General features: G+C 57.8%; 1 protein-coding gene across 3 annotated transcripts; it reads left to right on the top strand.

Annotated features, from left to right (window-relative positions):
* Positions 1 to 8,138: 8,138 nt before the first annotated feature.
* On the top strand, positions 8,139 to 22,214 carry SLC4A3 (solute carrier family 4 member 3). Of its 3 annotated transcripts, none has more exons than XM_019445813.2 (23): positions 8,139 to 8,450; positions 8,615 to 8,756; positions 9,093 to 9,258; positions 9,844 to 10,124; positions 10,287 to 10,402; positions 10,782 to 11,008; positions 12,572 to 12,720; positions 12,860 to 13,040; positions 13,511 to 13,646; positions 14,346 to 14,529; positions 14,963 to 15,062; positions 15,527 to 15,711; positions 16,382 to 16,607; positions 16,785 to 17,003; positions 17,292 to 17,440; positions 17,621 to 17,815; positions 18,265 to 18,483; positions 18,832 to 18,921; positions 19,436 to 19,602; positions 20,095 to 20,348; positions 20,676 to 20,845; positions 21,054 to 21,227; positions 21,893 to 22,214. In XM_019445813.2, the coding sequence occupies exons 2-23, from the start codon at positions 8,706 to 8,708 to the stop codon at positions 21,968 to 21,970; spliced, it is 3,717 nt and encodes a 1,238-aa protein (XP_019301358.1). In that variant the 5' UTR covers positions 8,139 to 8,450; positions 8,615 to 8,705; the 3' UTR covers positions 21,971 to 22,214. The 3 variants fall into 3 exon arrangements, with proteins under 3 accessions (XP_019301358.1, XP_019301359.1, XP_019301361.1); XM_019445814.2 differs by having other exon boundaries at positions 8,140 to 8,450; positions 10,809 to 11,008; XM_019445816.2 differs by lacking the exons at positions 8,139 to 8,450; positions 8,615 to 8,756; positions 9,093 to 9,258; ... (1 more) ...; positions 10,287 to 10,402; positions 10,782 to 11,008 and adding an exon at positions 11,750 to 12,091.
* Positions 22,215 to 23,525: the final 1,311 nt, after the last annotated feature.

Here is a 23,525-nt window from a genome sequence, read left to right as displayed (position 1 = left end):
GGCACCTCGATCTACAGCGAGGATGAGACTCATCCATAACTTGCCAGTTCACCAAATCGTGGAGTGCAGTAATGCATGTGGAAGTGCTCTGTGAGCCAGAAAGCAGTAAATAAATGCTGGTTTAAACAAACTGCCTGCGAGTTATCACAGCCCGCTTTGTTGCCCAGAAATGCCCTTTGTAATCAGAAGAAACCTACATCTTGACCGCCCGCTTGTTCACGAGTGGCTGTTTCCCCAGGGTGCTTCGGAGGGGAGCTCGGACACTGCTGGGGATGCGAGCAGGCCATGGCATGTTTTTTTCTTGGCCCGTCCTCTGTCATTTGATCGTCTTGGACGCGGGGACTTCTCTGTCCTCCGCAAAAACATTCCTCAGTTTATTAGTTACTATAATTACTCGCGCGCTTGTCTTCAATTCCACGACATTTATTGAGCTCTTAAAATGGGCCAGGCTCTCTGGAGAGAAGATGGGAGGGGGAGAATAAAGACGAATCAGACGTGCTCCTGCTCTCAAGGAGCTTCCAGTCCGGCGAGCGAGTGGGACACGGCGCCTCGGAGCCGGCGCACGAAGGGTGGGTAAGACTACAACGGGGAAGTATAACCTCCATTTTGGAGCACCTGCTTTGCGCTGGTCTTTGCACTGATCATCTCAGTGACGCCGTTGCCCTCAGTACAGCCCTGAGGGAAAAGCATGATCTCTGTTTTACAGGTGAGGAAACGGAGGCTCAGGGCAAGGAAGGTTAAGATTCTCACCAAGGGGATGCCAGATCCCAGACAGGACCCCTCTTTTTCCTAAATGGTATTTCTTGCCTCTTAGACCTTCTAGACTTCTAGACTAGGCTGTCTTCTAGACTTCTAGACTGTCCACCCTGGCTCACCCTCAGTCACTGTATTATTATTTTTGAAAAAGATCTTATTTTTTTTAAATTTTTTTAACATTTATTTATTTTTGAGACAGAGAGAGAGCATGAACAGGGGAGGGTCAGAGAAAGAGGGAGACACAGAATCTGAAACAGGCTCCAGGCTCTGAGCTGTCAGCACAGAGCCCAACGCGGGCCTCGAACCCACGGACTGTGAGATCATGACCTGAGCTGAAGTCAGACGCTCAACCAACTGAGCCACCCAGGCGCCCCAGATCTTATTTTTTTAAAGTAATCTCTGCACCCAACGTGAGGCTCAAACCCACAACTCTGAGATCGAGAATTGTATGCTTTACCGACTCAGCCAGCCAGGTGCCCCCACCCTCAGTCGTTTTAAATCCGTCTCCTGGTGGCTCCAGGCTCCAGGGATACCACGTCCTGCCAGAAGAACACCATCCAGACCCTCCACACCCAAATATCCATGCCTTTTCTTTCCTGCCACCCGGCCTTCCCCAAGCTCTTCCTTCTGCCTGGAATGCTCTCATTTGCCCTGCTTCCCCCCATACCCTTCATGGCCTTTGCTCAATCATCCCCTCTCTCCAGAGCGTATCCTTAGCTGTGCCACCTCAGTGGTCTCTGTAACTGGCACTTGCCATGTTTTGTAATACACTTATGTGTTGCTTGTCTGTTGACTATAAACAGCCCAAAGGCAGGGAGCATGGCTGATTTTTTCACAGAGGTACATCCAACACCTGATGTATAGAGTGAGTGTGTGGGTTTTGGTTTACACACTTGGGTATGCCTGAAACCCTGCTTTACAAAAACATTTTCTTCTTTTTTTTTTTTTTTCCATTAAAAAATTGTAAATGTTTATTTTTGAGAGAGAGAGAGACAGAGCATGAGCATGAGCAGGGGAGGAGCACAGAGAGAGAGGGAGAGACAGAATCTGAAGCAGGCTCCAGGCTCTGAGCTGTCAGCACAGAGCCTGACTCAGGGCTTGAACTCAAGAACTGTGAGATCATGACCTGAGCCGACGTCAGATGCTTAACCGAATGAGCCACCAAGAAGACGTCCCCATGAAAACATTTTCAAACTTTTATTTCAAGCCCCCATCCTATGAGGTTGGCGGAGCTCACTGACCTCACCCTCCCCATTCCCCACATCTTGGGGGAACCTCCTCCTGCTTTGCTGACTGGGGGAGGCGAAGGGTCTGTGACAACCTCTGGACCCTCCACCCCTTTCTGGCCAAGACACCGCATGTCTCGCTAACCCCTTCTTTTTCCCCCTCTGCAAACCTCCCTCGGTTTCCTGAGACTTCGACTCTGAGTGCAGAAGACGGAAAGGCTTGCAGGCTTCTGTCCTACCCATTCTCAAAAGCCAAAATTCAAAGCAAGCTGTCTGCTCAGGCGGGTTGGGGGAGGAGAGCAAAAGGACCTAAGCTTCTGTGTCAAAATGTCAGTCTAGCCACAAAGAATCCGTATATCCAAAGCTGAAAGGTGGGCTCTGCAGGGGTGAAAAAACCTTCCGGGAGAGGCAGTGCCCTCAGATTGGATTTGTTTCAGATCTGAGTCCAGGTTTGCTGAGGGACACGGGTTATGGCGGAACCACTGCAAATAACAATAGTAAATAAGAATGACATTTGTCGAGCACCTGTTCTGTGCCAAGCATTGAACTGGTATTTTGTTTTATTTTTGTTTTAGCCCAACTCCAGAGTTGGGGCTCTTTCTCGAGCCATGGTATCTCTCTTGTAAAAATAAGGTCTTACTCATCACGAGGCTGGCCAGTCAACCACAAATGGCACTGGGTGTTCAGCTCGGGGGAACAGGGGTGAGGGACTCTTGCTTGGCCAGAGGGGATTCTAGGCCAGTTGAGACGGCGACTGGCTCCGTCGGTAGCACATAGGAACCCACACCCTCCCATCTTCTAGAAGCTCTCCAGTCTGCTGAGGGACGATTACCAGAGCAAAGTTTGGTTCACTGGCCAAGGAGTGTCAGAATCTATCCTAGTGGGGATAAAAGCTGTTCTGGAGCTCTCTGTCTTTGAATTCGCATGACTAGTACCCAGTTTGGCTGGAAGACTGACTTAACGGTCCTTTTAAGTGTAAGACCATTCCTGCTTACTTCGTGTGTGTACATCTCGTCACTTTTCGTAGTTTAAGTTACCCGAGGTCTTTTCAATACCGTGTCTCTTAGATTTGTAATGGGATTGAAGCTAGCTAACATTTACTGAGCATTTACTATGTGCCTGGCACTGTTTTAAGTGCTTTACATGGATGAACTCATTTCATTCTTTCAACAACCCCATTATTATTGCCGTTTTACAGATGGGGAATCTGAGGTCCAGTGAGGGTAAATAACCTGCTCAAGGTCATGTGATTGTCAGGTGGCAGAGCTGGGCTGTGAACTCAGGCTGCTTGGCTCTAGCCATCTCATGCTTAACCACTCCCCTCTGCAGCCTCTGGTAGCAAAGGTGCAATCTCCTTAAAAAATTCATCTGGAATTTCTGTTCTCATGGATGGCACAGTTTGTGCTCGTGACGCGGAAAGTTCAACAGTTGCAGGAGGACGTCAGGACATGGGGGTGGGGCTGGGGCCACTGTAATGCATGGGGATGAATATTGCACATGAAACCAGAAGCCCTTGGGTTGAATTCTTTTTTTTTTTTTTTAAGATTTTTTAAAAAGTAATTTCTACACCCAACATGGGGCTCAAACAACCCCAAGATTAAGAGTCGTATGCACTACCGACTGAACCAGCCAGGCTCCCCACCCCTGGGTTCAATTCTTGGCCATGCTGTCTCCAGAGCCCTGGACCATGGGCAAATCACTTCAACTTTCTGAGCCCTTTCTCTCTCTCTCATGTCAAATGGGATTAAGACACTCTACCTCAGAAGGTTGTTGTGGACTAATGAGATTATGAATATTAAAGTGGTTTATAACCAGGATAGCACAACCAACATTTAAGGTAATGAGGTTATTATTGTGTATCATGAAGGTTAGGGAATGGAGGGCCGCCTGGGTGACTCAGTCAGAAGAGCGTGTGGCTCTTGATTTGGGGGGTCATGAGTTTGAACCTCACGTTGGGTGTAGAGATTACTAAAGAAAAATCAACTTTATTTTATTTTAGTTTTGTTATTTATTTTTTTAAAACTCATTTTATTATTGATTTATTAATATAATTGTCAAATCGGCTAACATACAGTGTATAAAGTGTGCCCTTGGTTTTGGGGGTAGATTCCCATGGTTCATCGTTTCCATACAACACCCAGTGCTCATCCCAACAGGTGCCCTCCTCAGTGCCCATCACCCATTTTCCCCTGTCCCCCACCCCCCATCAACCCTCAGTTTGTTCTTTGTTCTAAGAGTCTCTTATGATTTGCCTCCCTTCCTTTCTGTTTGTAGCTATTTTTTTCCCCTTCCCTTCCCTCATGGTCTTCTGTTAAGTTTCTCAAGATCCACACAGGAGTGAAAACATATGATATCTGTCTTCCTCTGACTGATTTCACTCAGCATGATACCTTCCAGTTCCATCTACGTTGCTGCAAATGGCATGATTTCATTCTCTCTCATTGCCAAGTAGTATTCCATTGTGTATATAAACCACAATTTCTGTATCCATTCGTCAGTTGATGGACATTTAGGCTCTTTCCATAATTTGGCTATTGTTGAAAGTGCTGCTATAAACGTTGGGGTACAAGTGCCCCTATGCATCAGCACTCCTGTATCCCTTGGGTAGATTCCTAGCAGTGCTATTGCTGGGTTATACGGGAGAACTATTTTTAATTTTTTGAGGAACCTCCACACTTTTCCAGAGCAGCTGCACCAGTCTTTATTTTTTATTTTTAAAAAGTTTATTTAAGTAATCCTCTAGAGGTTATTTAATCCTCTAACGTGGGGCTCAAACTCATCATCCCCCAAATCAAGAATTTCATGTTTTTCCAACTGAGCCAGCCAGGCACCCCAAATGAATAAACTTAAAAAAAAAACAACAACACAACAGATTAAGGAGTAGAGTTGGTGAGGAGTGACATAGTAATAAGAGGACAGAGACTGCCCAGGTCTGCTAAGAAGATGGTCATCTCGGGGCACCTGGGTGGCTCAGTCAGTTGAATGCCTGGCTCTTGATTTCTGCTCAGGTCACAATCTCACAGTCATGAGATTGAACCCCATGTTGACCTCTGCGCTAGGCATGGAGCCTGCTTAAGATTCTCTCTCTCGGGGCGCCTGGGTGGCTCAGCTGGTTAAGTGTCCAACTCTTGATTTCGGTTCAGGTCATGATCTCATGGTTCATGAATTCAAGCCCCACGTTGGGTCTGTGCTGACAGTGTGGAGTGTGTTTGGGATTCTCTCTCTCCCTCTCTGCCCATCCCCCACCTCAAACAAACTTAAAAAAAAGACACTCTCCCTCTCTCAAAAAAAAAAAAAAAAAAAGGATTGTCATTCTCTCATGTGCCTGCCCCCAGCTCCCTGGTATTGGTCCTGCTAATGCCTGGTGCCTGCTTAGCCTGTGCCCTGGACTCAGAGCCATTTCCCCGATTCTATCAGTCAGAATGCTGAGCTACTTCAAGCTGGAATTTGTTAAAGGAAATACTGAACGTTAGGTGGTATTTGGGGGAGGAATAGAGAGGAACCGGCCCCGTCAGTACAGCTTCTCCAGCAAAAGCAGCACCGCTGCTCTCAGAGGACCCACCCGCCTCCACTCCTGTGCTCACTTCTGATTTCAGGTCTTGCACAGGCAAGTCTGCTTGGTGGAACCCAGGTTGCGTCTGTACCCTAGCTGCAAGGGAGTCCGGCGAGGGGCACTCGGCTTTGACCTTGGAGGGACAGTACTCATGGGCAACGACCAAAACTGTAGAGGGTCTGCAAAGGTTTGGGTGGCCGCAGAGGACAAATATCCACTACGTCAGGCTGGTTCCCAACGTGCTTGGTCACAAGACTGTGATTGCAGGGAATGGCTAGGGGAGGACCCACCCCGAGGGCTCCTGGTCCATTTGTGAGGAACCCTAGAGGACGATGTGCTCGTGTGTCTGCATCCGGGCGGCGTGGTGGCGTGGCTTCTGAGCTCTTGGACATACGGGACAGGCCTTGGTGGTGGTACATGTGTCAGATAAGTGTTCTGGGCCTCAACATGCAGGGTACGGGCATTCAAGTCAGTCTGGGCTGAGGAGAAGGGTGCCAGTGGGGTACTCTGAGTTTCTGCGTTGGTCACCTTTCCTGTTTCCTTTGTCTCGCACACACAGTGGCCATTCTTTGAGTATGCAAGAAGCACGCTTGTCGCAGGATTAAAGACTCCACTGGGAATCCCCACTGTGTTGGGGATTGACAATTACAGGTGCGGGAGAACACAACTGGAAAAGCCTCCAGGAGGCCAGGACATCTGAAGTGGGAGAAATGGAGCATTCCCTGATGTCTAATGGGATGAGTTGGCATGAAACAGCCAATGGCCATCAGCATTTCCCCCAAACTTGGATACCAAGTTTGTAGCCTAGAAGCCAGGGACGGGGCCATGAGGACGACCAAGGGGTCGGAGGTAGACTGAACAGAGCCCTTTGCAATGTTCCCCACTGGAAAAGGCACCAAGGCTCTTGAGTATCTCTAAGGAGGTGAGGGCCCTGTGCAAACATCCCTCAAGATAGAGTCTTGGGACCGAGTCACCTGGCTCAGAGTATAAAGGTTTGGGGTGGCATGTCAGCGTGTTAGGGCTGCCGTAAGAAAGCACCGCAGACCGAGAGGCTTAAACAACAGAGATTTAGCTCAGAGTTCTGGTGACTGGAAGCCTGAGATCAAGATGTCAGCACAGCTATGTTCCCTCTTGAAAATGGTAGAGAAGGATCTGTTCCAGGCCTCTCTCCCAGCTTCTAGTAGCTCCTTGGCTTGTGGCATCCAACTCTGTCTTCACACGGGGTCCTCCCTGAGTGTGCGTCTGTGTCCAAATCTCCCCCTTTTATGACAACACCAGTCCTTTTGGAAAAGGAGCCCACCCTACCCCAGTCTGACTAGGCTGTTTCCATATAAGGCCACCTTCAGAGGTGCCCAGGGTTAGAACTTCGACCTATAAATTTGGCGGGGACACAATTCAATCCATAACAGATGGGTGTCACTCCCGGAGTTCTGGGGCACAGTTCCACATGCTCCATTGGCACACAGCTGACTCACACTGGCGTCTTGTTTCATCCTCTCGATGACCGCCCGCCCTGCAAGATGGGGAGGCCGAGCACATTTCTTTCGATGTAAGAGGCTGGGGGCAGTTAAATGGCTGTGGTTCGGACAGTCACCCTGTACACACCCCCGAGACCTGCTCGGCAGCCTGCTTTCCCAGCTGTGACCATGGCAGGGTAATCAGCCTCCCTGCATCTCTGTTGTGGGAAGGCTGAAACGAGTTTGGAGAGTGTCTGGTGCGGTGCAAAGCCAAGTGGGTGTTCACAGGCCCTCGCTGCCCTCCCCTCTCCCCTTGTGTGGCTCTCGGTGTCGAAAATCTCTTGAATTGAGCCGAGAGCCAGATGAGGGCAGGGGTAGGAGAGCGTATATAACATGCCCAAGGTCACAAGGTTAAACCTCTTTCCCATGCAGAGCACCATCCTGTCCAGCACCCTGTCCCCCATACCCCTTCTCTGCAGGCGTTTTTTTCCCCTCTCCTGGGCTGGCTCACCTTCCCCTGCCCTTTAGCTCCCTCCCGGTCCTGCCTCCACATCGTCTTCTGTCTTCCCAAAGATTGGGGAAGTGGCTGCACTATGTCTTCAACACATTTTATTGAGGGGCTGTTATGGATGTAGCCTGGGGCTGGGTGCCCAATTTCAGCCAGACACCGGAGGATCAAATTGGGATCCAGCAGTTCCTTCCAAAGACCTTTGACCTTGGAAAAGGAGATATGACCTTGGAAAAGGAGAAGTGACCTCAGGGAGTGTAGGTGGGGAGGGGGGCTGTGGCAACTGGGCTACAGAATCTTAGAGCTGGATGGAACCCTGGAACACTCCTACTCCAGGCCACAGAGGGGCAAACCCGGGAGGGGAGGTGATGTGCCAAGGTCAAATGTTGGGTGGTGCCCGGTGGCAGAAGCCAGGCATCTGAGGCTATATTGGGACCAAAGGGGGACGTGGGGGCTGCCTTCCGGTGTCTGTGAGCCTAGTTCCCAAGGTTGGAGGGGCTTGTGTCGGTGCAGGGGTCGCCTCCAGGGCTCCTGAGGGGAGGGAGGGGAGGCTAAAAGCAAAGTGGGGGAGCGATCTGGGGATTGTGGGAATGTAGGGCCGTGCACCCGCCCCCGGCCATGCGTGGGGCGCCGGGAGAAGGGGCTGGCGGGCAGGGTGGGTCCTGCGGGGGCTCGCGCGTGGGGGCCGGGCCGGCCGGGGCGGAGTGAGTCACGGCCCGCCCGCTCCCATTGTGCGGCCCGGCGGCGGCGGCGGAGCTGCGGAGCCGAGCGCGAGGAGGTGGAGCCCCGGGCTGCGGGCTCCGGCGCCTGCGTCCGCCCGGCCGGCCCGGCTCGCCGCCGCCGCGGGCGCCCCCCGGCCGTCCGGCCCTGCGCGGCGCCAGGCCCCGGAGCGCGCGCGGGAGATGGGGCGCGGTGGCCGGCGTTGGCCCCGCACGCTCCGGAGCCCCGAGGTACCGCAGGGCGGGGCGCGGCGGGCCAGGACCAGGGCCGGGGCCCCGGAGTGTCCCGGGCGTGGCGGGGCCTCGGATGGGAGCGCGGGAGGGCGGGGGGATCGGGCTCGGCGAGGGGGAGAGGGCGGCCGCGCGAGGCTCCTGACCCCGCCCTCCTCCCCCAGGGCTCCTCACTAGGCCCCTGCAGCGCCCCCTTCTTCTCAACCGGGTCACGGGTCCCTCAGTGAGCAAGGCTCCCAAGTCGCCTCCCCGGCCATGGCCAACGGAGTGATCCCGCCGCCCGGGGGCGCCTCCCCCCTACCCCAGGTGACTGACGCGCGCGGGGGTGGAAGAAGACGGGAGGGACCCCCAAAGAGGAGAGGGGAGTCCTCTGGCCGACCTTGGGACCCCCAGATCCAGGGATGGAGCTGGGTTGGAGGGTATGGGGCGGGGGGGGGGGGGGCGCTTTGGTATTTTTCAGTTCTGTTGCCTCCTCCCCTCCCAAGCCCGGGGAGCCTGGGATGCTGACCCAAGCCTGGGGCACAGGGAGAGGGGGTTGTTGAAGGTGGAGCCCGCTGGTCTCCCCCGCCCACAGCCAGGGCTGGGATTTGGGGGGGCGTTCTTGGGTCAAGGGTCCTTAGGAGAGGCTGTCTGAGCCTGCAGGTCCGGGTGCCCTTGGAGGAGCCCCCTCTGAGTCCAGACCTGGAGGAGGAGGACGATGACTTGGGCAAGACCTTGGCTGTGAGCAGGTTTGGGGACCTCATCAGCAAGCCCCCGGCCTGGGACCCTGAGAAGCCCAGCCGCAGCTACAGCGAGCGGGACTTTGAGTGTGGGTAGCCTGGGGACCCCTAGTGTGGCCGCCCTCACCACCATCACCTTCATTGCCACCATCACCGTGCTCACCACTGGCTTGGTCACCCAGTGCCATCTTGTGCTGGACGCTGTGCTGGACGCTGTGCTGGGCCACCATGCCATGTTAAGTCATCCTGCCTCACCCATCGCCTGTCCACCTTCCAGGGGACCGGGCCCCAGACGCAGGGGAGACACAGGGAGATGGGCCTGAGGCTTCCCTCCGTGACCTTCGTCTTCCCCAAGTCTCTGCCATACCTCTGGCCCTGCTCTCTTCTCTCTGCCTCCTCCCTCAGCTCTGACTCTGCCTTCCCCCCTTGCTGTATCGTGTCCTATTTCCCCGAGCCCCCCTTTCACGACCTTCTCCCTTAGGCCCATTCCCCCGCTCTGCCAGGCCTTACCAATGGCAGGACGTGGATACAGGTGTCGGGGGGAGCCTGGCTCTCGAGGAAGGACTAGGGTGCCCTTGTTTGAGGCCCTGAGCTAGAATAAGGTGTGTGCCCCTAGGGTGGTGAGGGGCCCCCTTCTGCTGTGGGAACCCCAACCGGCTCTCCTGCACCCCCAGTTCACCGGCACACATCCCACCACACCCACCACCCGCTCTCGGCGCGCCTGCCTCCACCCCACAAGCTGCGGCGACTGCCCCCCACCTCTGCCCGGCAGACCAGGAGGAAGAGGAAGAAGGAGAAGACCTCTGCTCCCCCCTCTGAGGGGACCCCTCCCATCCAGGAGGAGGGGGCAGCCGGAGTGGAGGAAGAGGAGGAGGAGGAGGAGGAGGAAGAGGAAGGGGAATCTGAGGCAGAACCTGTGGAGCCCCCGCCCTCAGGGTCCCCACAGAAAGCAAAGGTATGGGTCTGCCCCCGAAGGAGCACCGACTCCTCAGGGAGGGGTGCAGAGAGGAGAGGAAGGAAGACGAAGCAGAGGGGGCTGGGGCTGCCTGGGGGAAGCAGAGTCGGGGGTTGGGGGCTGAGTCTGGGCAGGGACCCAGGCACTCTGCTTTGTCCACAGTTCTCCATTGGAAGTGACGAGGATGACAGTCCTGGCCTCTCCGGGAAGGCTGCCTTCACCAAGCCCCTGCCCTCGGTGGGCCCTTGCTCTGACAAGAGCCCCCAGCAGTCAGTCAGGTACTGGCACCCAGCCCAGAGCAGGTCCCAGGCTCCTTCCTGACCCTGGGGATTGTCCCCAGCTCTGACCCTGGGGAAGAGGGGAGGAGAGGAGAGGGGGCGGAGGAAGCGAGGAGGGGCACGCCTCCCTCTCTATCCACATGACTGACAAAGAGGAGAGAGAAGGTGTCACCAGAGAGGACAGGGCTAGAGGGGGAAGGACAGAGAGGAAGGGGGGGACTGGTGTGGTGGGGGCAGGGAGCTGGACGTGAGCTTCCTTCTCTGCCCAGAAGGAGTCTGTGTCTAGTGCCCAGGGGGCTATTCCAGGCCCCACCCCAAATTGGAGGAGGGCAAAGGAACCCCCTAACCTGGCCCATCTCCACCATGGTTCCCTGTCAAGTCCAAGGCTGCCATGGTGCCTCCTCAGCTCCCCGAGCCCCCGGGCCCGGGCCTCCCGAGTCGCTGGGGAGAAGAGCCGGCCCTGGAGCCCGTCGGCCAGCTATGACCTTCGGGAACGGCTGTGCCCAGGCAGTGCCCTGGGTAGCCCAGGTGGCCCGGAGCAGCAGGTGCCCACTGACGAGGCGGAGGCCCAGATGCTGGGCTCCGCGGACCTGGACGACATGAAGAGTGAGTGACACCCTGTGGCAGCCCCCGTGGCCCACCCCCATGGGCGCCCCGCCTGTGAGGAACCTTGGGGAAGCTCTGTGCTCTCCCCAGACTAGCGCTGGGTCCCCTCTGCAGTATCCCTGTCTGCTGGAATGTGGCCAGGGGCGGGGAGCTCACTACCTCACCAAGCCACTTCTCTGGTTGCCAGAGCTGAGATTTCCCTTCGTGACACCTCTGTCCTTCTGTCCTGATTCTGTCCTCTGAGTCACCCCCTGAATAAGGCAGCCTCTCTTCCCCATGGCATTTGGAGATTTTATATCTCCTCTTCCCCTAAGGCTCATCTTCTCATCTTCTTTTTGGCCCCTTCACACTGGCCCCCTGAGCGTGAGCCACTCTTCTGGGTCCTGCTTCTCCCTACATCAGGGGCCCCATACTTGTCACACCACCGTTGGCAGGGCCTGGCCGTGATCTCGGCACATTCCTTCCGTCTTATCAGTGCCCTGGTTTCTGTGCCACCTGTCATCACCCACGGGGCTCTGCACCCGGGCCAGGGGCATCACTGACCCCACCTCCCTCCCCCTTGGAACCACAGTGTGTGGGCGCGGGTGGGAGGGAGGGCTTTGAGCTCAGTACGTCATGGAAAGTTGCCAGGGCCTGAGGACAGGGACAGGAACAATCCGATGGCAGCAGTGGTGTGGGGGTGGGGGTCAGGGGGAGGGCGTGTTTACAGACTCAGGGAGGGGGCTGGAAGCAGCAGGGAGCAGGCCCGGGGCTGCCAGGAGTCAGGAGGCTCTGGTTGGGTGAAGACCACTGGCCCAGGCTCCCACCTTTTAGGAAAGCCAGGGCTCTGGGAGGGAGCAGGGGCCGAGGGCTCTCCCCCCGGGGGAATGATGAGCCTGCTGGAGGAGGTCACAGAGCCCATCGGGGCACCAAGCCCTAGGCCTGAGGACGCTGAGAGCTGGGGCCCTGGAATGGCCCCAGCCCCCAGCACTCGAGACTCGCTGACCTCAGAGGACTTAGAGATGTTGGTGCTGGACCTTGATGACTGTGACCCATGGGAACCCACCCAGGGCCAGCTGAGCCCCATGGCAGGGGGACCAGCTTGTGAGTAACTGGGCAGCTGGCCTTTCCGCAGCTGCTGGCCTGGAAGGGGCAGGCGGGGAGGAAGGGACAGAGCCCTCCTTGAGTCTGCCAGATGTGTGTATCAATGGGGGAGACCTGGGTGCTGAGAGAGGGCACAGGGAAAGTGTTGAGGGCCTGGTGAATTGATACAGGTCATAGAGCTCCAGCATGAGAAGCAGCGGCCATGGGCGAGGGAAGGGAGCTGGGGCCGTGGACTGAGCTGGGGTCTGCCTTTTTACTGTGCTTTGGCCGGTGGTCCCCTGTGTTACTTTGGGCTAGTCCATCTCCCTGTCCGGGCTTCACTGTCCTTGTCTGTGGTGTGGAGGTGTGGACATGGCCCCTGGGCGACCGTGGCACCCGCCAGGTAGACTGGCTGGGCAGAGCAGGGGGCCGGAGGGGTTAACTGTGGCTGTGAGGCCCTGAGCTGGACCCCTGGGACCACGAAGCCTGCCTCGTCTGCAGGTCACCGGCTGGAGGACAACCCTGGCATGCGGCGTCACCTAGTGAAGAAGCCATCGCGCACGCAGGGTGGGAGGGGCAGCCCCGGTGGCTTGGCCCCCATCCTGCGCAGGAAGAAGAAGAAGAAGACGTTGGATCGGAGGCCTCATGAGGTACCGGGCCTGCGGCTTCCTCTCCCCTCCTCCCCAGAGCCTCCTCTTCCCTCCTCCCTGCCTCGCCTGGGCGCCGTGTCTCCGAGACCGCCGGTCCCACCTGGCGGCCCCCAGACCCTCACCTTGGCGTCCACCTCAGGTGTTTGTGGAGCTCAATGAGCTGACGCTGGACCGCAGCCAGGAGCCCCACTGGCGGGAGACGGCGCGCTGGATCAAGTTTGAGGAGGATGTGGAGGAAGAGACAGAGCGCTGGGGCAAGCCCCACGTGGCCTCGCTCTCCTTCCGCAGCCTTCTGGAGCTCCGGAGGACCATCGCCCACGGTAGGCGCCCCGCGGGCCTGGCCCTGGGGTGCAGTGCCCTCTTCAGAGGCCCCGGAGGTTGGCCCGCAGCAGGCCGTCCAGCTCTTGGGGACTGCTCCCTGGAGTCCCGGGCCCAGGCGAGGTCCGGCTGCCACTCTGGAGATGTGGGGTCTGACTGCTTGCGTAGCCATAAGCTCTGAGGGCCTGGGCTGTGCCTCTGGTGCCCGGCGCAGGACCTGGGCCGTAGTAGGCCGCAGTCCACGTGCGGGAAGCTCGCCCATGGCTCCCCTTCCCGGGTTTGGAGGGGCCGTCCCTTGCTCTTGCGTTCCCTTTGCACACCCCCCTCTCTGGCTCGGCGAGGCCACGTGGAACGGTGAGCCCCGGGCGCTTGGCTCGCGCCGCGTGTCTGCCTGCCCCGGGGGAGCGAGGCGGCCGGGGTGGTTGTTTCCTATCTGACGGGGCCCTGCCCCCTTCCTCGACTGTGCCCCCAGGAGCTGCCCTCCTGGACCTGGAGCAGACCACTCTGCCGGGTATTGCACATCTCGTGGTGGAGACCATGATCGTGTCTGACCAGATCCGTCCGGAGGACAGGGCCAGTGTCCTTCGCACCCTCCTGCTGAAACACAGGTGCCAGGGTGGGGCGCCTGGGACGGGCCTTCTAGGTCAGCTGCTCTTCCAGGAACACAGACTCACCTGTGTGGCTTTCTAGCCTCTGCTTGCATAACCCAGGTGACAGGGAGTTTATTCCTCGTTCATCTTTGGACAGCACCAGCCGTTAGAAGGTTCTTTCTTACACTGAGGTACAAGGGATGCAGACCCTTTTCTTTTTTTTCTTTTCTGTTTTCTTTTTTTTCTTTCCTTTTCTCTTTTTTTTCTTTTCTTTTCTCTTTTCTTTTCTTTTTTCTTTCCTTTTCTCTTTTTTCTCTTTTTTTTTCTTTCTTTTCTTTTTCCTTTCCTTTTTTCTTTTCTTTTTCCTTTCCTTTTCTCTTTTCTTTTTTTTCCTTTGTTTTGCTTTTTTCTTTCATGTTTTTAAATGCTTTTATTTATTTTTGAGAGAGAAAGAGAGAGAAAGAGGATGAGCAGGGGAGGGGCAGAGAGGGAAACACAGAATCCGAATCAGGCTCTGAACTGTCAGCACAGAGCCCAACGCAGGGCTCAAACTCACAAACTGTGAGATCATGACCTGAGCCAAAGTCGGATGCTCAACCGACTGAGCCACCCAGGCGCCCCCCCCCCCCCCCCCGCTTATTTCTCATTTCTTCATGACCTCAGCCCACTAAGGGCATCTCCTCTTAACCTGCCTTGCTCCCTCTGCCCTCTTCACAGCCATCCCAATGATGACAAGGACACTGGCTTCTTTCCCCGGAACCCGTCCAGCTCCAGCGTGAACTCGGTCATGGGGAATCATCACCCAACCCCCAGCCATGGCCCTGACGGTGCAGTGCCTACCATGGCCGAGGATGTGGGGGAACCAGCCCCTCTCTGGCCTCATGACCCAGATGCCAAGGAGGTCAGTCGCCTTGCTCTGACCTGGGCTGGGGGACTGAGAGGGCTTCTGATTTCACACTGGAGGCCACTGATGGCTTCGTTGAGTGGGTCAGGAAGTTTGGATGCCTGGTACCACACAAGGCACGTGGGGGATCCAGATATGCATGAGGGCCTCTGCCCTACAGAAATAGGAGGTTTAGATGAGATGATGCGGCAGACCCATGGGAGCCGTTTAAACGAGATAAGGCTGAGGCGGTCGTGAGCTGCTCGGAGGAGGGGTCCACAGCCCGAGTGGTCTCCTCCCGATGTGGGGCGCGTCACCCCGGGGAGGGACAAAACAGGGCCCAGGTCCAGGGGTTGGAGGGCAGAGTCCAGGGGGGCTGAAGCAAGGGAGGGGAGGGCCTGCCACGGCCTCCGGTCAGGGTCCCAGCCCTATTCCAGTTCTGCGTCCTTAGAAGCCCCTCCACATGCCTGGGGGAGACAGTCACCGGGGAAAAAGCCTGAAGCTACTGGAGAAGATCCCTGAAGATGCCGAGGCTACTGTTGTGCTCGTGGGTAAGGAGGGCGGGGGGCTGGGGTTACTGGGTGTGTGGGTTTCCTTCCACTGTGGTCTGCTGGTCTTATGCTCTGGCCTGCAGGCCACCTCTTCCATCCCTGGCCAGCCCCCCAACTTGTACCTGCTTTTCCTGACAGCCTATCTTGCCCCCAGCTCTTTCTTTCTCAGTCCTCTGCCTGCCTCCCGTCCAGTTTTCTGCTGTTTGGGACTGCTGCTAGTCCGCACGGCACTTTTGTGGGAGTTAAAAAGAAGCACTCTTTCTTGAAGACTATGAATGTTTCATCTATTGATGAATCGTAATAAATATGTAAACGTATGAATGAATAGGGTTTCTTTAGATTGGGGTTTCTTCGTGCAGCACGCAACCTGCTCAACTGTACATGACAGCCCCAGATGTTTTCTTTAGGGCCAGCCTGGACTGATCCTCTTTACCCAGTGCCCGGTGCCTTACTCTCCCCCACAGGCTGTGTGCCTTTCTTGGAGCAGCCGGCGGCAGCTTTTGTGCGACTGAATGAGGCTGTGCTCTTGGAGTCTGTGCTCGAGGTCCCGGTGCCGGTTCGCTTTCTCTTTGTGATGCTGGGTCCCAGCCACACCAGCACTGACTACCACGAGCTTGGGCGTTCCATTGCCACCCTCATGTCTGACAAGGTGGGTCCTGCAGGCCCTGGGCTGGGTGCTCTAGGCCTGTTCCCCTGAGCCCTACTTTTCCCCAGTCTCTCCCTGCCTACCTTGGTGCCTGTGGATGCAGGGGTGCTGGGGGCCCTTCTGGGTGGAGGCAGTGCTCTGGAGTGGTTGTGAAGGAGCTGTTGGCCAAGGGGAGAAGAGGGAGCCCTAGGCTGGGGCCGTTGGAAGGGGAGGTGGTTGAAGAGGGAGAAAGAGTTCTGGATGAGTCATGAGACTTGAAGGGGAGGGCTGGGTACGTCGGTCTTTGCTGTGGCTTCTCCTCGGCTTGGATAGGAAGGTCCTCTGGCCAGGGGTGATGTTGGAAATCCGTACTGACCAACCTGTAGGCTGTGGGTACTCTAGTCAGAATGGTTTCGGGGGCCCCTGCTATGCCAAGCGTTGCCCCTTTAGTTGTGGTGTTGTGGAAAAATCTCGAAGCTCCTAGGGGAACAGAAAGCATTCGGAGGTTCAGGGTTGTGGCCGGCCGATTCCTGGCCAGCAGGGACATGACTTCGTATTTTGACAATCGGATTGGACGTGTATACGTGGCCAGACATCCACCCTGCCTCTGGCTCTGTGAGGGCCCAACGCCTCCTCTCCGAAGCCCTCCCAGGGGCGCTCTGGGAGGCTCAGCCCTTGCCTCTCCTGCCCCCAGCTGTTTCATGAGGCTGCCTACCAGGCAGATGACCGGCAGGACCTCCTGAGTGCCATCAGCGAGTTCCTGGATGGCAGCATCGTGATCCCCCCATCGGAGGTAGAGGGCCGTGACCTGCTGCGCTCCGTGGCCGCCTTCCAGCGCGAGCTGCTGAGGAAGCGGAGGGAGCGTGAACAGACCAAAGTGGAGATGACTACCCAGGGAAGCTATGTGGCCCCTGGGAAAGGTCAGCCCCTTTGGGGCCCATCCCCTACCCGCCCTGGAGCTCCTAAGGTCGTGACCCAGCCTGCCCTGACTCCCTAGCTCCTGCATGCCCGCTCCCAGCCCCTGTCGGGGAGGACTGAGCCCAGGGCCCCGCCGCGGGAGGGGTGGTCTGTGCTCCAACAGCCCCTTGTTCCCCCAGAGCTGGCTGTGGAGTTGGGGGGCTCTGAGGCGACCCCCGAAGATGACCCCCTGCTGCGGACTGGCTCAGTGTTTGGGGGGCTCGTGCGGGATGTGAAGCGTCGGTACCCGCACTACCCCAGTGACCTGCGAGACGCCTTGCACTCCCAGTGCGTGGCAGCCGTGCTGTTCATCTACTTCGCTGCCCTCAGCCCTGCCATCACCTTCGGGGGCCTGCTAGGTGAGAGGGAGGGGAGGCAGGGCGAGGTGCCCAGCGTCACCCTCAAGGTCTGTGGTCGGGGGACCCCAGGGATCACTCTTGCAGGGGGTGGGAGGGGTGCAAGGGGCGAGGGAGGCTGTGGCCGCCCCAGGGGTGCTGGTGGTGAGGGGCCTGGGAGGGATGGGGCTGGGCTCTGGGGGGCTGCTCTGTCCTAGTTGGGTCTCCAGGTCAGGGTAAGTTAGATGAAGAGGAGGGCCCGGGTCCAAGGAGCCAGGCCAGGGCCCTCCTACTGACCCTCGCCCTCACCAGGGGAGAAGACGGAGGGCCTGATGGGCGTGTCCGAGCTGATTGTGTCCACCGCTGTGCTTGGCGTCCTCTTCTCCCTGCTGGGGGCCCAGCCGCTTCTTGTGGTCGGCTTCTCCGGGCCATTGCTGGTGTTCGAAGAAGCCTTCTTCAAGGTGACGGCACTACCCTGCCCCTCCCCAGGGATCAGCTTCTCATGCCCTGTCCCTTGGCCCAGGCCATGGGTCCCTGCAGTGTCTCCCCTCCTCCCCGTTTGGATCCCGTGACCTCTCCCCCCCCCCCCCCACAGGGTCTCTGACCTCTGTGGGTAACCACACCTCCCTCCTGTCCTCCAGTTCTGCCGAGCCCAGGACCTGGAGTACCTCACCGGCCGGGTGTGGGTTGGCCTCTGGCTGGTGGTTTTTGTCCTTGCCCTGGTGGCCGCCGAAGGCAGCTTCCTGGTCCGCTATATCTCACCTTTCACCCAGGAGATCTTCGCCTTTCTCATCTCGCTTATTTTCATCTATGAGACCTTCCACAAGCTCTACAAGGTGGAGGTCCAGAGAGGTCTTAGGGGGTGGGCGTAGGTGGGGTCTGGGAAGCACCCTGGGGAGGAGAGCATGGGGGTGGCGCATGGAGCCCTGGGAGCAGAGGGGGCAGGGAGGAGGGCTCCGTTGGGTGTGGGCGTAGGGGGTTGGGACACCCTGGGCTAGGTCAGCGCTGAAGGGCAGGGAGCCACAGCCAGAGGGTACAGGTTAGAACTCCAGTGGGGTCCAACCAGTATGTGATGGAGTGGGGCGCTGTCGGTGCTATGGGGCTCCTTTTGTAGAGGACTGTGTGTGTGTGTGTGTGTACACGCGCGTGTGCGCGTGCATGGTGTAGCTGGGTGTCCCGTGACACTGTTGCCTGGTCAGGTATGTGAGGACCCAGGGCGAAATCAGGGTGATGAAATTAGGGTCACCTGCCCAGGTTGAGTGTCACAACCTTGTAACCCACACAGGTATTCACGGAGCACCCGCTGCTGCCATTCTACCCTCCTGAGGGGGCATTGGAGGCTGGGCTAGACCTGAATGGGAGCGCCCTGCCCCCCACTGAGGGGCCGCCGGGCCCGAGGAACCAGCCCAACACGGCTCTGCTGTCCCTCATTCTCATGCTTGGGACCTTCCTCATTGCCTTCTTCCTACGAAAGTTCAGGAACAGCCGCTTCTTGGGTGGCAAGGTGCGTGGCTGGGGAGTGGGGGGCCCCCGTGGGTCCCCCCCACCCCCAGTTCCTGCCGTCACTGCCAGTCTCCGCTCCAGAGAGAGGCTTCCCCCTTGTCCCGGTCAACCCATGGACCTAAACCAAATCTGTGCAGTCCCTTCCCCACCGGAAGCTTCAGAGAAATTGAATCGGGGGAGGAATGTCCTCTTGAGCTGCGCAGCACCCGTGGGACTTAGAGGGACGGGTCAGGGGATTTCTGGCTCCAGCTCAGACCCAAGGGAATCGGGAGTAATGAGCCCTCATGTCAGTGCCCCTGACCCTCACGTTCACCTTCTGCTCCTTTACCCCATTGGCTCCTCTCTCCAGGCTCGCCGCATCATTGGGGATTTTGGCATCCCCATTTCCATTCTGGTGATGGTCCTAGTGGATTACTCTATTACAGACACCTACACGCAGGTGAGCGAGCTCCCCCGCCCCCCAGCCCCGGCAGGGGATTCTCACCCCAGAGTCCTGAGAGGGAGGCCACGACTCGTTCCCACTGCTGCAGTGGCCACGATCAAGGGTGGGCCTCAGCTTTCCTAGTGACATGGTGACCTGCTGGGGCTGCGCTGGGGTGGGTGGGTGGGCTGGGGGCCGCTGAGGAGGCCAGCCGGGGGGTGTGTGTGTGTGTGTGTGAGGCTGTGTGACCCTGTGCCTAGACTCCTGGAGCAAGTAATGGGCTGGGGGCCAAACGACAGGTGTCCCTGGGCCTCAGGGAGAAAAGATGTCATTCTCTTTTACCAGACCCTTGCAGGGACAGTGACTTTGGAAGACGGAAAACTAATTTCCCCCAAACCTGTTCACATCCAGGTTTCCTGGAGTCCTGGGACAGGGAACACAGAACTTGGTGGTGGGGGGCAGTGCCACCCTGTGGGGTTCTTAGCAAGGGGAGGCCGTGTGCCTGAACCCTGTCTTCCTTCCTGCCATGCAGAAGCTGACGGTGCCCACAGGGCTCTCAGTGACATCTCCCCATAAGCGCACGTGGTTCATCCCACCCCTGGGCAGTGCCCGTCCCTTCCCGCCCTGGATGATGGTGGCGGCGGCTGTCCCTGCCCTCCTGGTCCTCATCTTGATCTTCATGGAGACACAGATCACTGCGTGAGGGGGCTGGAGGACCCTGGGTGGAGGAGGTTGGGGAGGAGCGGGAAGCGGTGGGAGTGGTGGCAAGGGGGGGGGCACGTGGGCCTGGGCACAGTTTCCCTGCGGTGCTGTGACACGATACCCATCTGTCTGCATCACCATTTGCGAGGTGGCACTTGGCAGTCCTCACCACACTCTGGCAGTACGTTCTCTCGCCCAGTGATGCTCGCATGTGTCTCATTTTGGTTTTAAACCACAACGTGGTGAGATCTGGCATCTGGCTTTTGTGGTGCTTTAAATACCCACAGTATGAGATTTTAGCTCTGATTTGCTTAGCCGTGAGAACATCGCTTTGGGAACTTGAAAGAGGAAACTGGCAGGCCCTGGGGAGAGCTCTTCCCTGCATGTCGTTCCCCCCACGACGACGCTGTCCCTGCTGCGCGTGCCCGGCCTCGCGGCTGGCCTGCCCTCCTAGCCCCTCAGCCCTCGCTTCCCGTCCCGTCCCTGCAGGCTCATCGTCAGCCAGAAGGCACGGAGGCTGCTCAAGGGCTCTGGCTTCCACCTGGACCTGCTCCTGATCGGCTCGCTGGGGGGGCTCTGTGGGCTGTTTGGGTTGCCCTGGCTCACGGCTGCCACCGTCCGCTCAGTCACTCATGTGAATGCACTGACTGTTATGCGCACTGCCATCGCTCCTGGCGACAAGCCCCAGATCCAGGAGGTGCGGGAGCAGCGGGTCACTGGAGTGCTCATCGCCAGCCTCGTGGGTGAGAGCACCCACCTTGCAAGGCCCCCTGCCCCCACCCCACAGACTTGCCTTCTCGGACCCTGTGGCCTTAAATCCATTGTCTATCCCGGACTTGACCCAGGCGACTCCTGAGTCTCCGAAGGCATCACGTCTAGCACCCGCTGTGACCCCAACCTGCCTCTTAACACTCTGTGAACCTTTTTACCCCGAGCCTTTTCCTGGTTCTCTGTCCTGCTCCATCTTCTCTTGTTTGTAGCAACGAGGCCCAGATCCCCTCTCCACGGGGCCCGTCCATCTTCATGGGGGCCGTCCGAGGGGTCAGGTAGGTCTGTGTCACCTCCTCCAGGCCTGTCTATCGTCATGGGGGCTGTGCTGCGCCGGATCCCGTTGGCTGTGCTCTTTGGGATTTTCCTGTACATGGGGGTCACGTCACTGTCCGGCATCCAGCTGTCCCAGCGTCTGTTGCTTATCCTCATGCCGGCGAAACACCATCCTGAGCAACCCTATGTGACCAAGGTAGGGCCAGGAAGCATGGAGGTGGGGGGGAGGGGTGATGGGGAGGGGCCGCGAGGGATTCCCCGGGCTGGAGATGGACAGGATGACGGTGGAGGGTAAGTTGGGGCCTGGGGAGCTGAGTCCCCAGAGACTCGGGGGGGGGGGTGGGGGTGGGGGGAGGAGCAGGCCGAGGGCTGCGCCGCCGTGAGACTTGAGGCCGGTTCCCCAGGTGAAGACGTGGCGGATGCACCTGTTCACCTGCATCCAGCTGGGCTGCATCGCGCTGCTCTGGGTCGTCAAGTCCACAGCGGCCTCACTCGCCTTTCCCTTCCTGCTGCTGCTCACGGTGCCTCTGAGGCGTTGCCTTCTGCCCCGGCTCTTCCAGGAAAGGGAGCTGCAGGCGGTAAGGGATGCCGCGCGGGGCGGTGTGAGGGCAGATGGGCCCTGGAATCGGGGGCTCCTGGGTCCCAGCCTCTGCTGTGCCACCTGCTAGTTGTGTGGCCAGAGGCAAGTTACCTAACCTCCTGGAATCTTACTTCCAGCTGTAGGAAGGGGCTGATAATGGAGTCTTCCTTATAGGAGTGTCGTGAGGGTTAAGCGCTAATCCAGGTAAAGCACCAAGTATGACGGTTTGGTGTGAAATCCGCACAGGACTACTGCAGATAGCTGTGCAGGTCGTGTCCTGGACGAAAGCACACAGCTCAGGGACAAGCGGGGGTGGAGTGGCACCGAAACCCACCCCGAGCTCTGGTTTGGTCAGCTGGAGGAAGGGACGTGGTTTTGAAGTCACCCACCCGAACGCGCTGTACAGGGGTAACACAGGAGCGAGGATTGGCCCCTTGGAAGTACTTGAGTGGCGGTAGCGGCTGTCACCGTTACTGTTATCGGGAGGTGTCACTGGGCCGGCGACCTGAGGGTTTTGGCCAGAGGGAAGTGTTTCAGGCTGGGGTCATGGTCCCCGCAGTCAGCGAGGCCCGGGAGGGTGTGGGCTGCTGGCCGGAGGCGTTGCCGGGGACTGGGAGGGCGGGAGCCGCCTCCCTGCCTCTCCCAACCCTCTCCCTTCTGCAGCTGGACTCTGAAGATGCTGAACCAAACTTTGACGAGGACGGCCAGGATGAATACAACGAGCTGCACATGCCCGTGTGATCCTCCAGCGTGGTGCCCCTCAGAGACCCCGATACCTTAGTGGTCGACACCTGGGCCCCAGTCGGAGCCCAGCCCCAGGGCCAGCGGGTTCCTCACAACCCAGAGACGTGCCTGGAACCACCACCGCCACGGCCAGAGCAGCCCGATGACTCTGCCCAGGGCACTGACCTTGGCTCACCCAGGCCCTTTCACAGACCAGACCGGCACAGGCTTTGAGCTCATTATAACCACACTCCTTGTCTTGTGTCTGCCTCACTTTCTTGGTTCCATCTCTGGTCTCTCAGGTCATACTTATCCAACTGGAATTGGAAGAATTCTATTTTCAGGGTCATCAAAGCCAGGGAGAGTTTGGAGGCAAGGACAGAATTCCTGGGGGAACGGGAGAGAATCAAGGCCACAGAAGGTCAGAGCTGGACCTTATCGTCACCCCCTTGGGCCCTCACGAGTACAGCTGAGGAAGGAGCAGGAGGCTCAAGGTCTGGCTCAAGGTCACATACTGCTAATCTGGCCCCTGCTTAGAAGGGGGAGGGTGGGAAAGGGGAAGGGGAGGAGGTTGCTCCGCTTTAGCCACTAGAGAAATCAGAGTGTCCCCAGTGGCATTGGGACTGTAGAGGGAAATGGAAAATGTTTATCTTCTTTTCCTGATCCCTGGCATTCCGAGGAGCAGGGACAGTAGCCCAATCCCCTAGACGCCAGGGTGGTGCTGGATTTGGGTCCCTGGACCGTTTTAGATTCTCACGGCTTAAAAGAGTGGCAGTTGGGGATTCCTGAGGCCACTCCTTGTGCAACAGTCTGTTATGCCAGAAATAACCTGTGAGGCCTTGAAGAGGGTGCAAACTGGGAGCCCATTGCGTCACAGTTGCTAGGCAACCGGTAGCGTTGTGAAGCAGGTTGGCCCTGTGTTGCCCCCTGGTGGCCATTCTCTCACACTGCAGGCTCCGTCCCCACCGGGCAGGAGTAGCGCTGCCACCTGGTGGACCGCTGGATCTCGTGGTCAGAGATCCCAGGGAAGCACATTCTGTGCCTCCTTGGGAGACACGGAGAGGGGCCGGGAATGTTACGTGGAGTTCCACAGCCCCCTGGGTGGCTCTGCGCATCCCGATCCAGGCTTCCTCAGCCCCACCCTAGCTGGCCTTGCTTCTTCCTTAGCCTTTTCCTAGTTTCCTCCCTCGTGTTCAGGCCAACAGCTAGAGCCCTGAAGCTGGTCAGCACAGAGGGGACAGACCGCTGTGAGGCCGTTTGTCGTGTTCATCGGGAAGAGATGCGCCCTTCCAGACGTCCCAGATTGTCATTTGGGTTTAAGCATTTCAGTCCAGCCGGCCCCTTTGGTCTCCGGCGACACCATGGCCTCTAAGTTCATTTGGCCTTTGACTGGCTCGCTTGGCCTAATGAAGACAAAACCCCTTTTCCCTGAGGTTGGCCAAGTCCCGGTGGAATTTCAGAGGAACTGTGCCAGGAGCAAAGTGAATGAAGGTCAAACACAAAAACCCGGAAAGTAGATGAGAGCAGAGCAGATTGCGAACGAGATGGCAGAGGCAACAGATGGGCGTGGCTG

This window comes from Panthera pardus, unplaced genomic scaffold (assembly GCF_024362965.1).
Source record: "Panthera pardus isolate Hobbes unplaced genomic scaffold, ASM2436296v1 HiC_scaffold_10, whole genome shotgun sequence".
NCBI lineage: Eukaryota > Metazoa > Chordata > Mammalia > Carnivora > Felidae > Panthera > Panthera pardus.
The sequence above is the reverse complement of the archived record's forward strand: the minus strand, read 5'-3'. Positions and strand labels throughout refer to the sequence as shown.

Bases quoted from the DNA above. Each gene is read 5' to 3' on its own strand.
- SLC4A3 (XM_019445813.2), top strand. From the start codon at position 8,706: ATGGCCAACGGAGTGATCCCGCCGCCCGGGGGCGCCTCCCCCCTACCC. The intron at 14,530-14,962 runs GTCAGTCGCCTT...CTGCGTCCTTAG, and splicing joins ATGACCCAGATGCCAAGGAG to AAGCCCCTCCACATGCCTGG. The intron at 17,004-17,291 runs GTGAGAGGGAGG...CGCCCTCACCAG, and splicing joins CACCTTCGGGGGCCTGCTAG to GGGAGAAGACGGAGGGCCTG.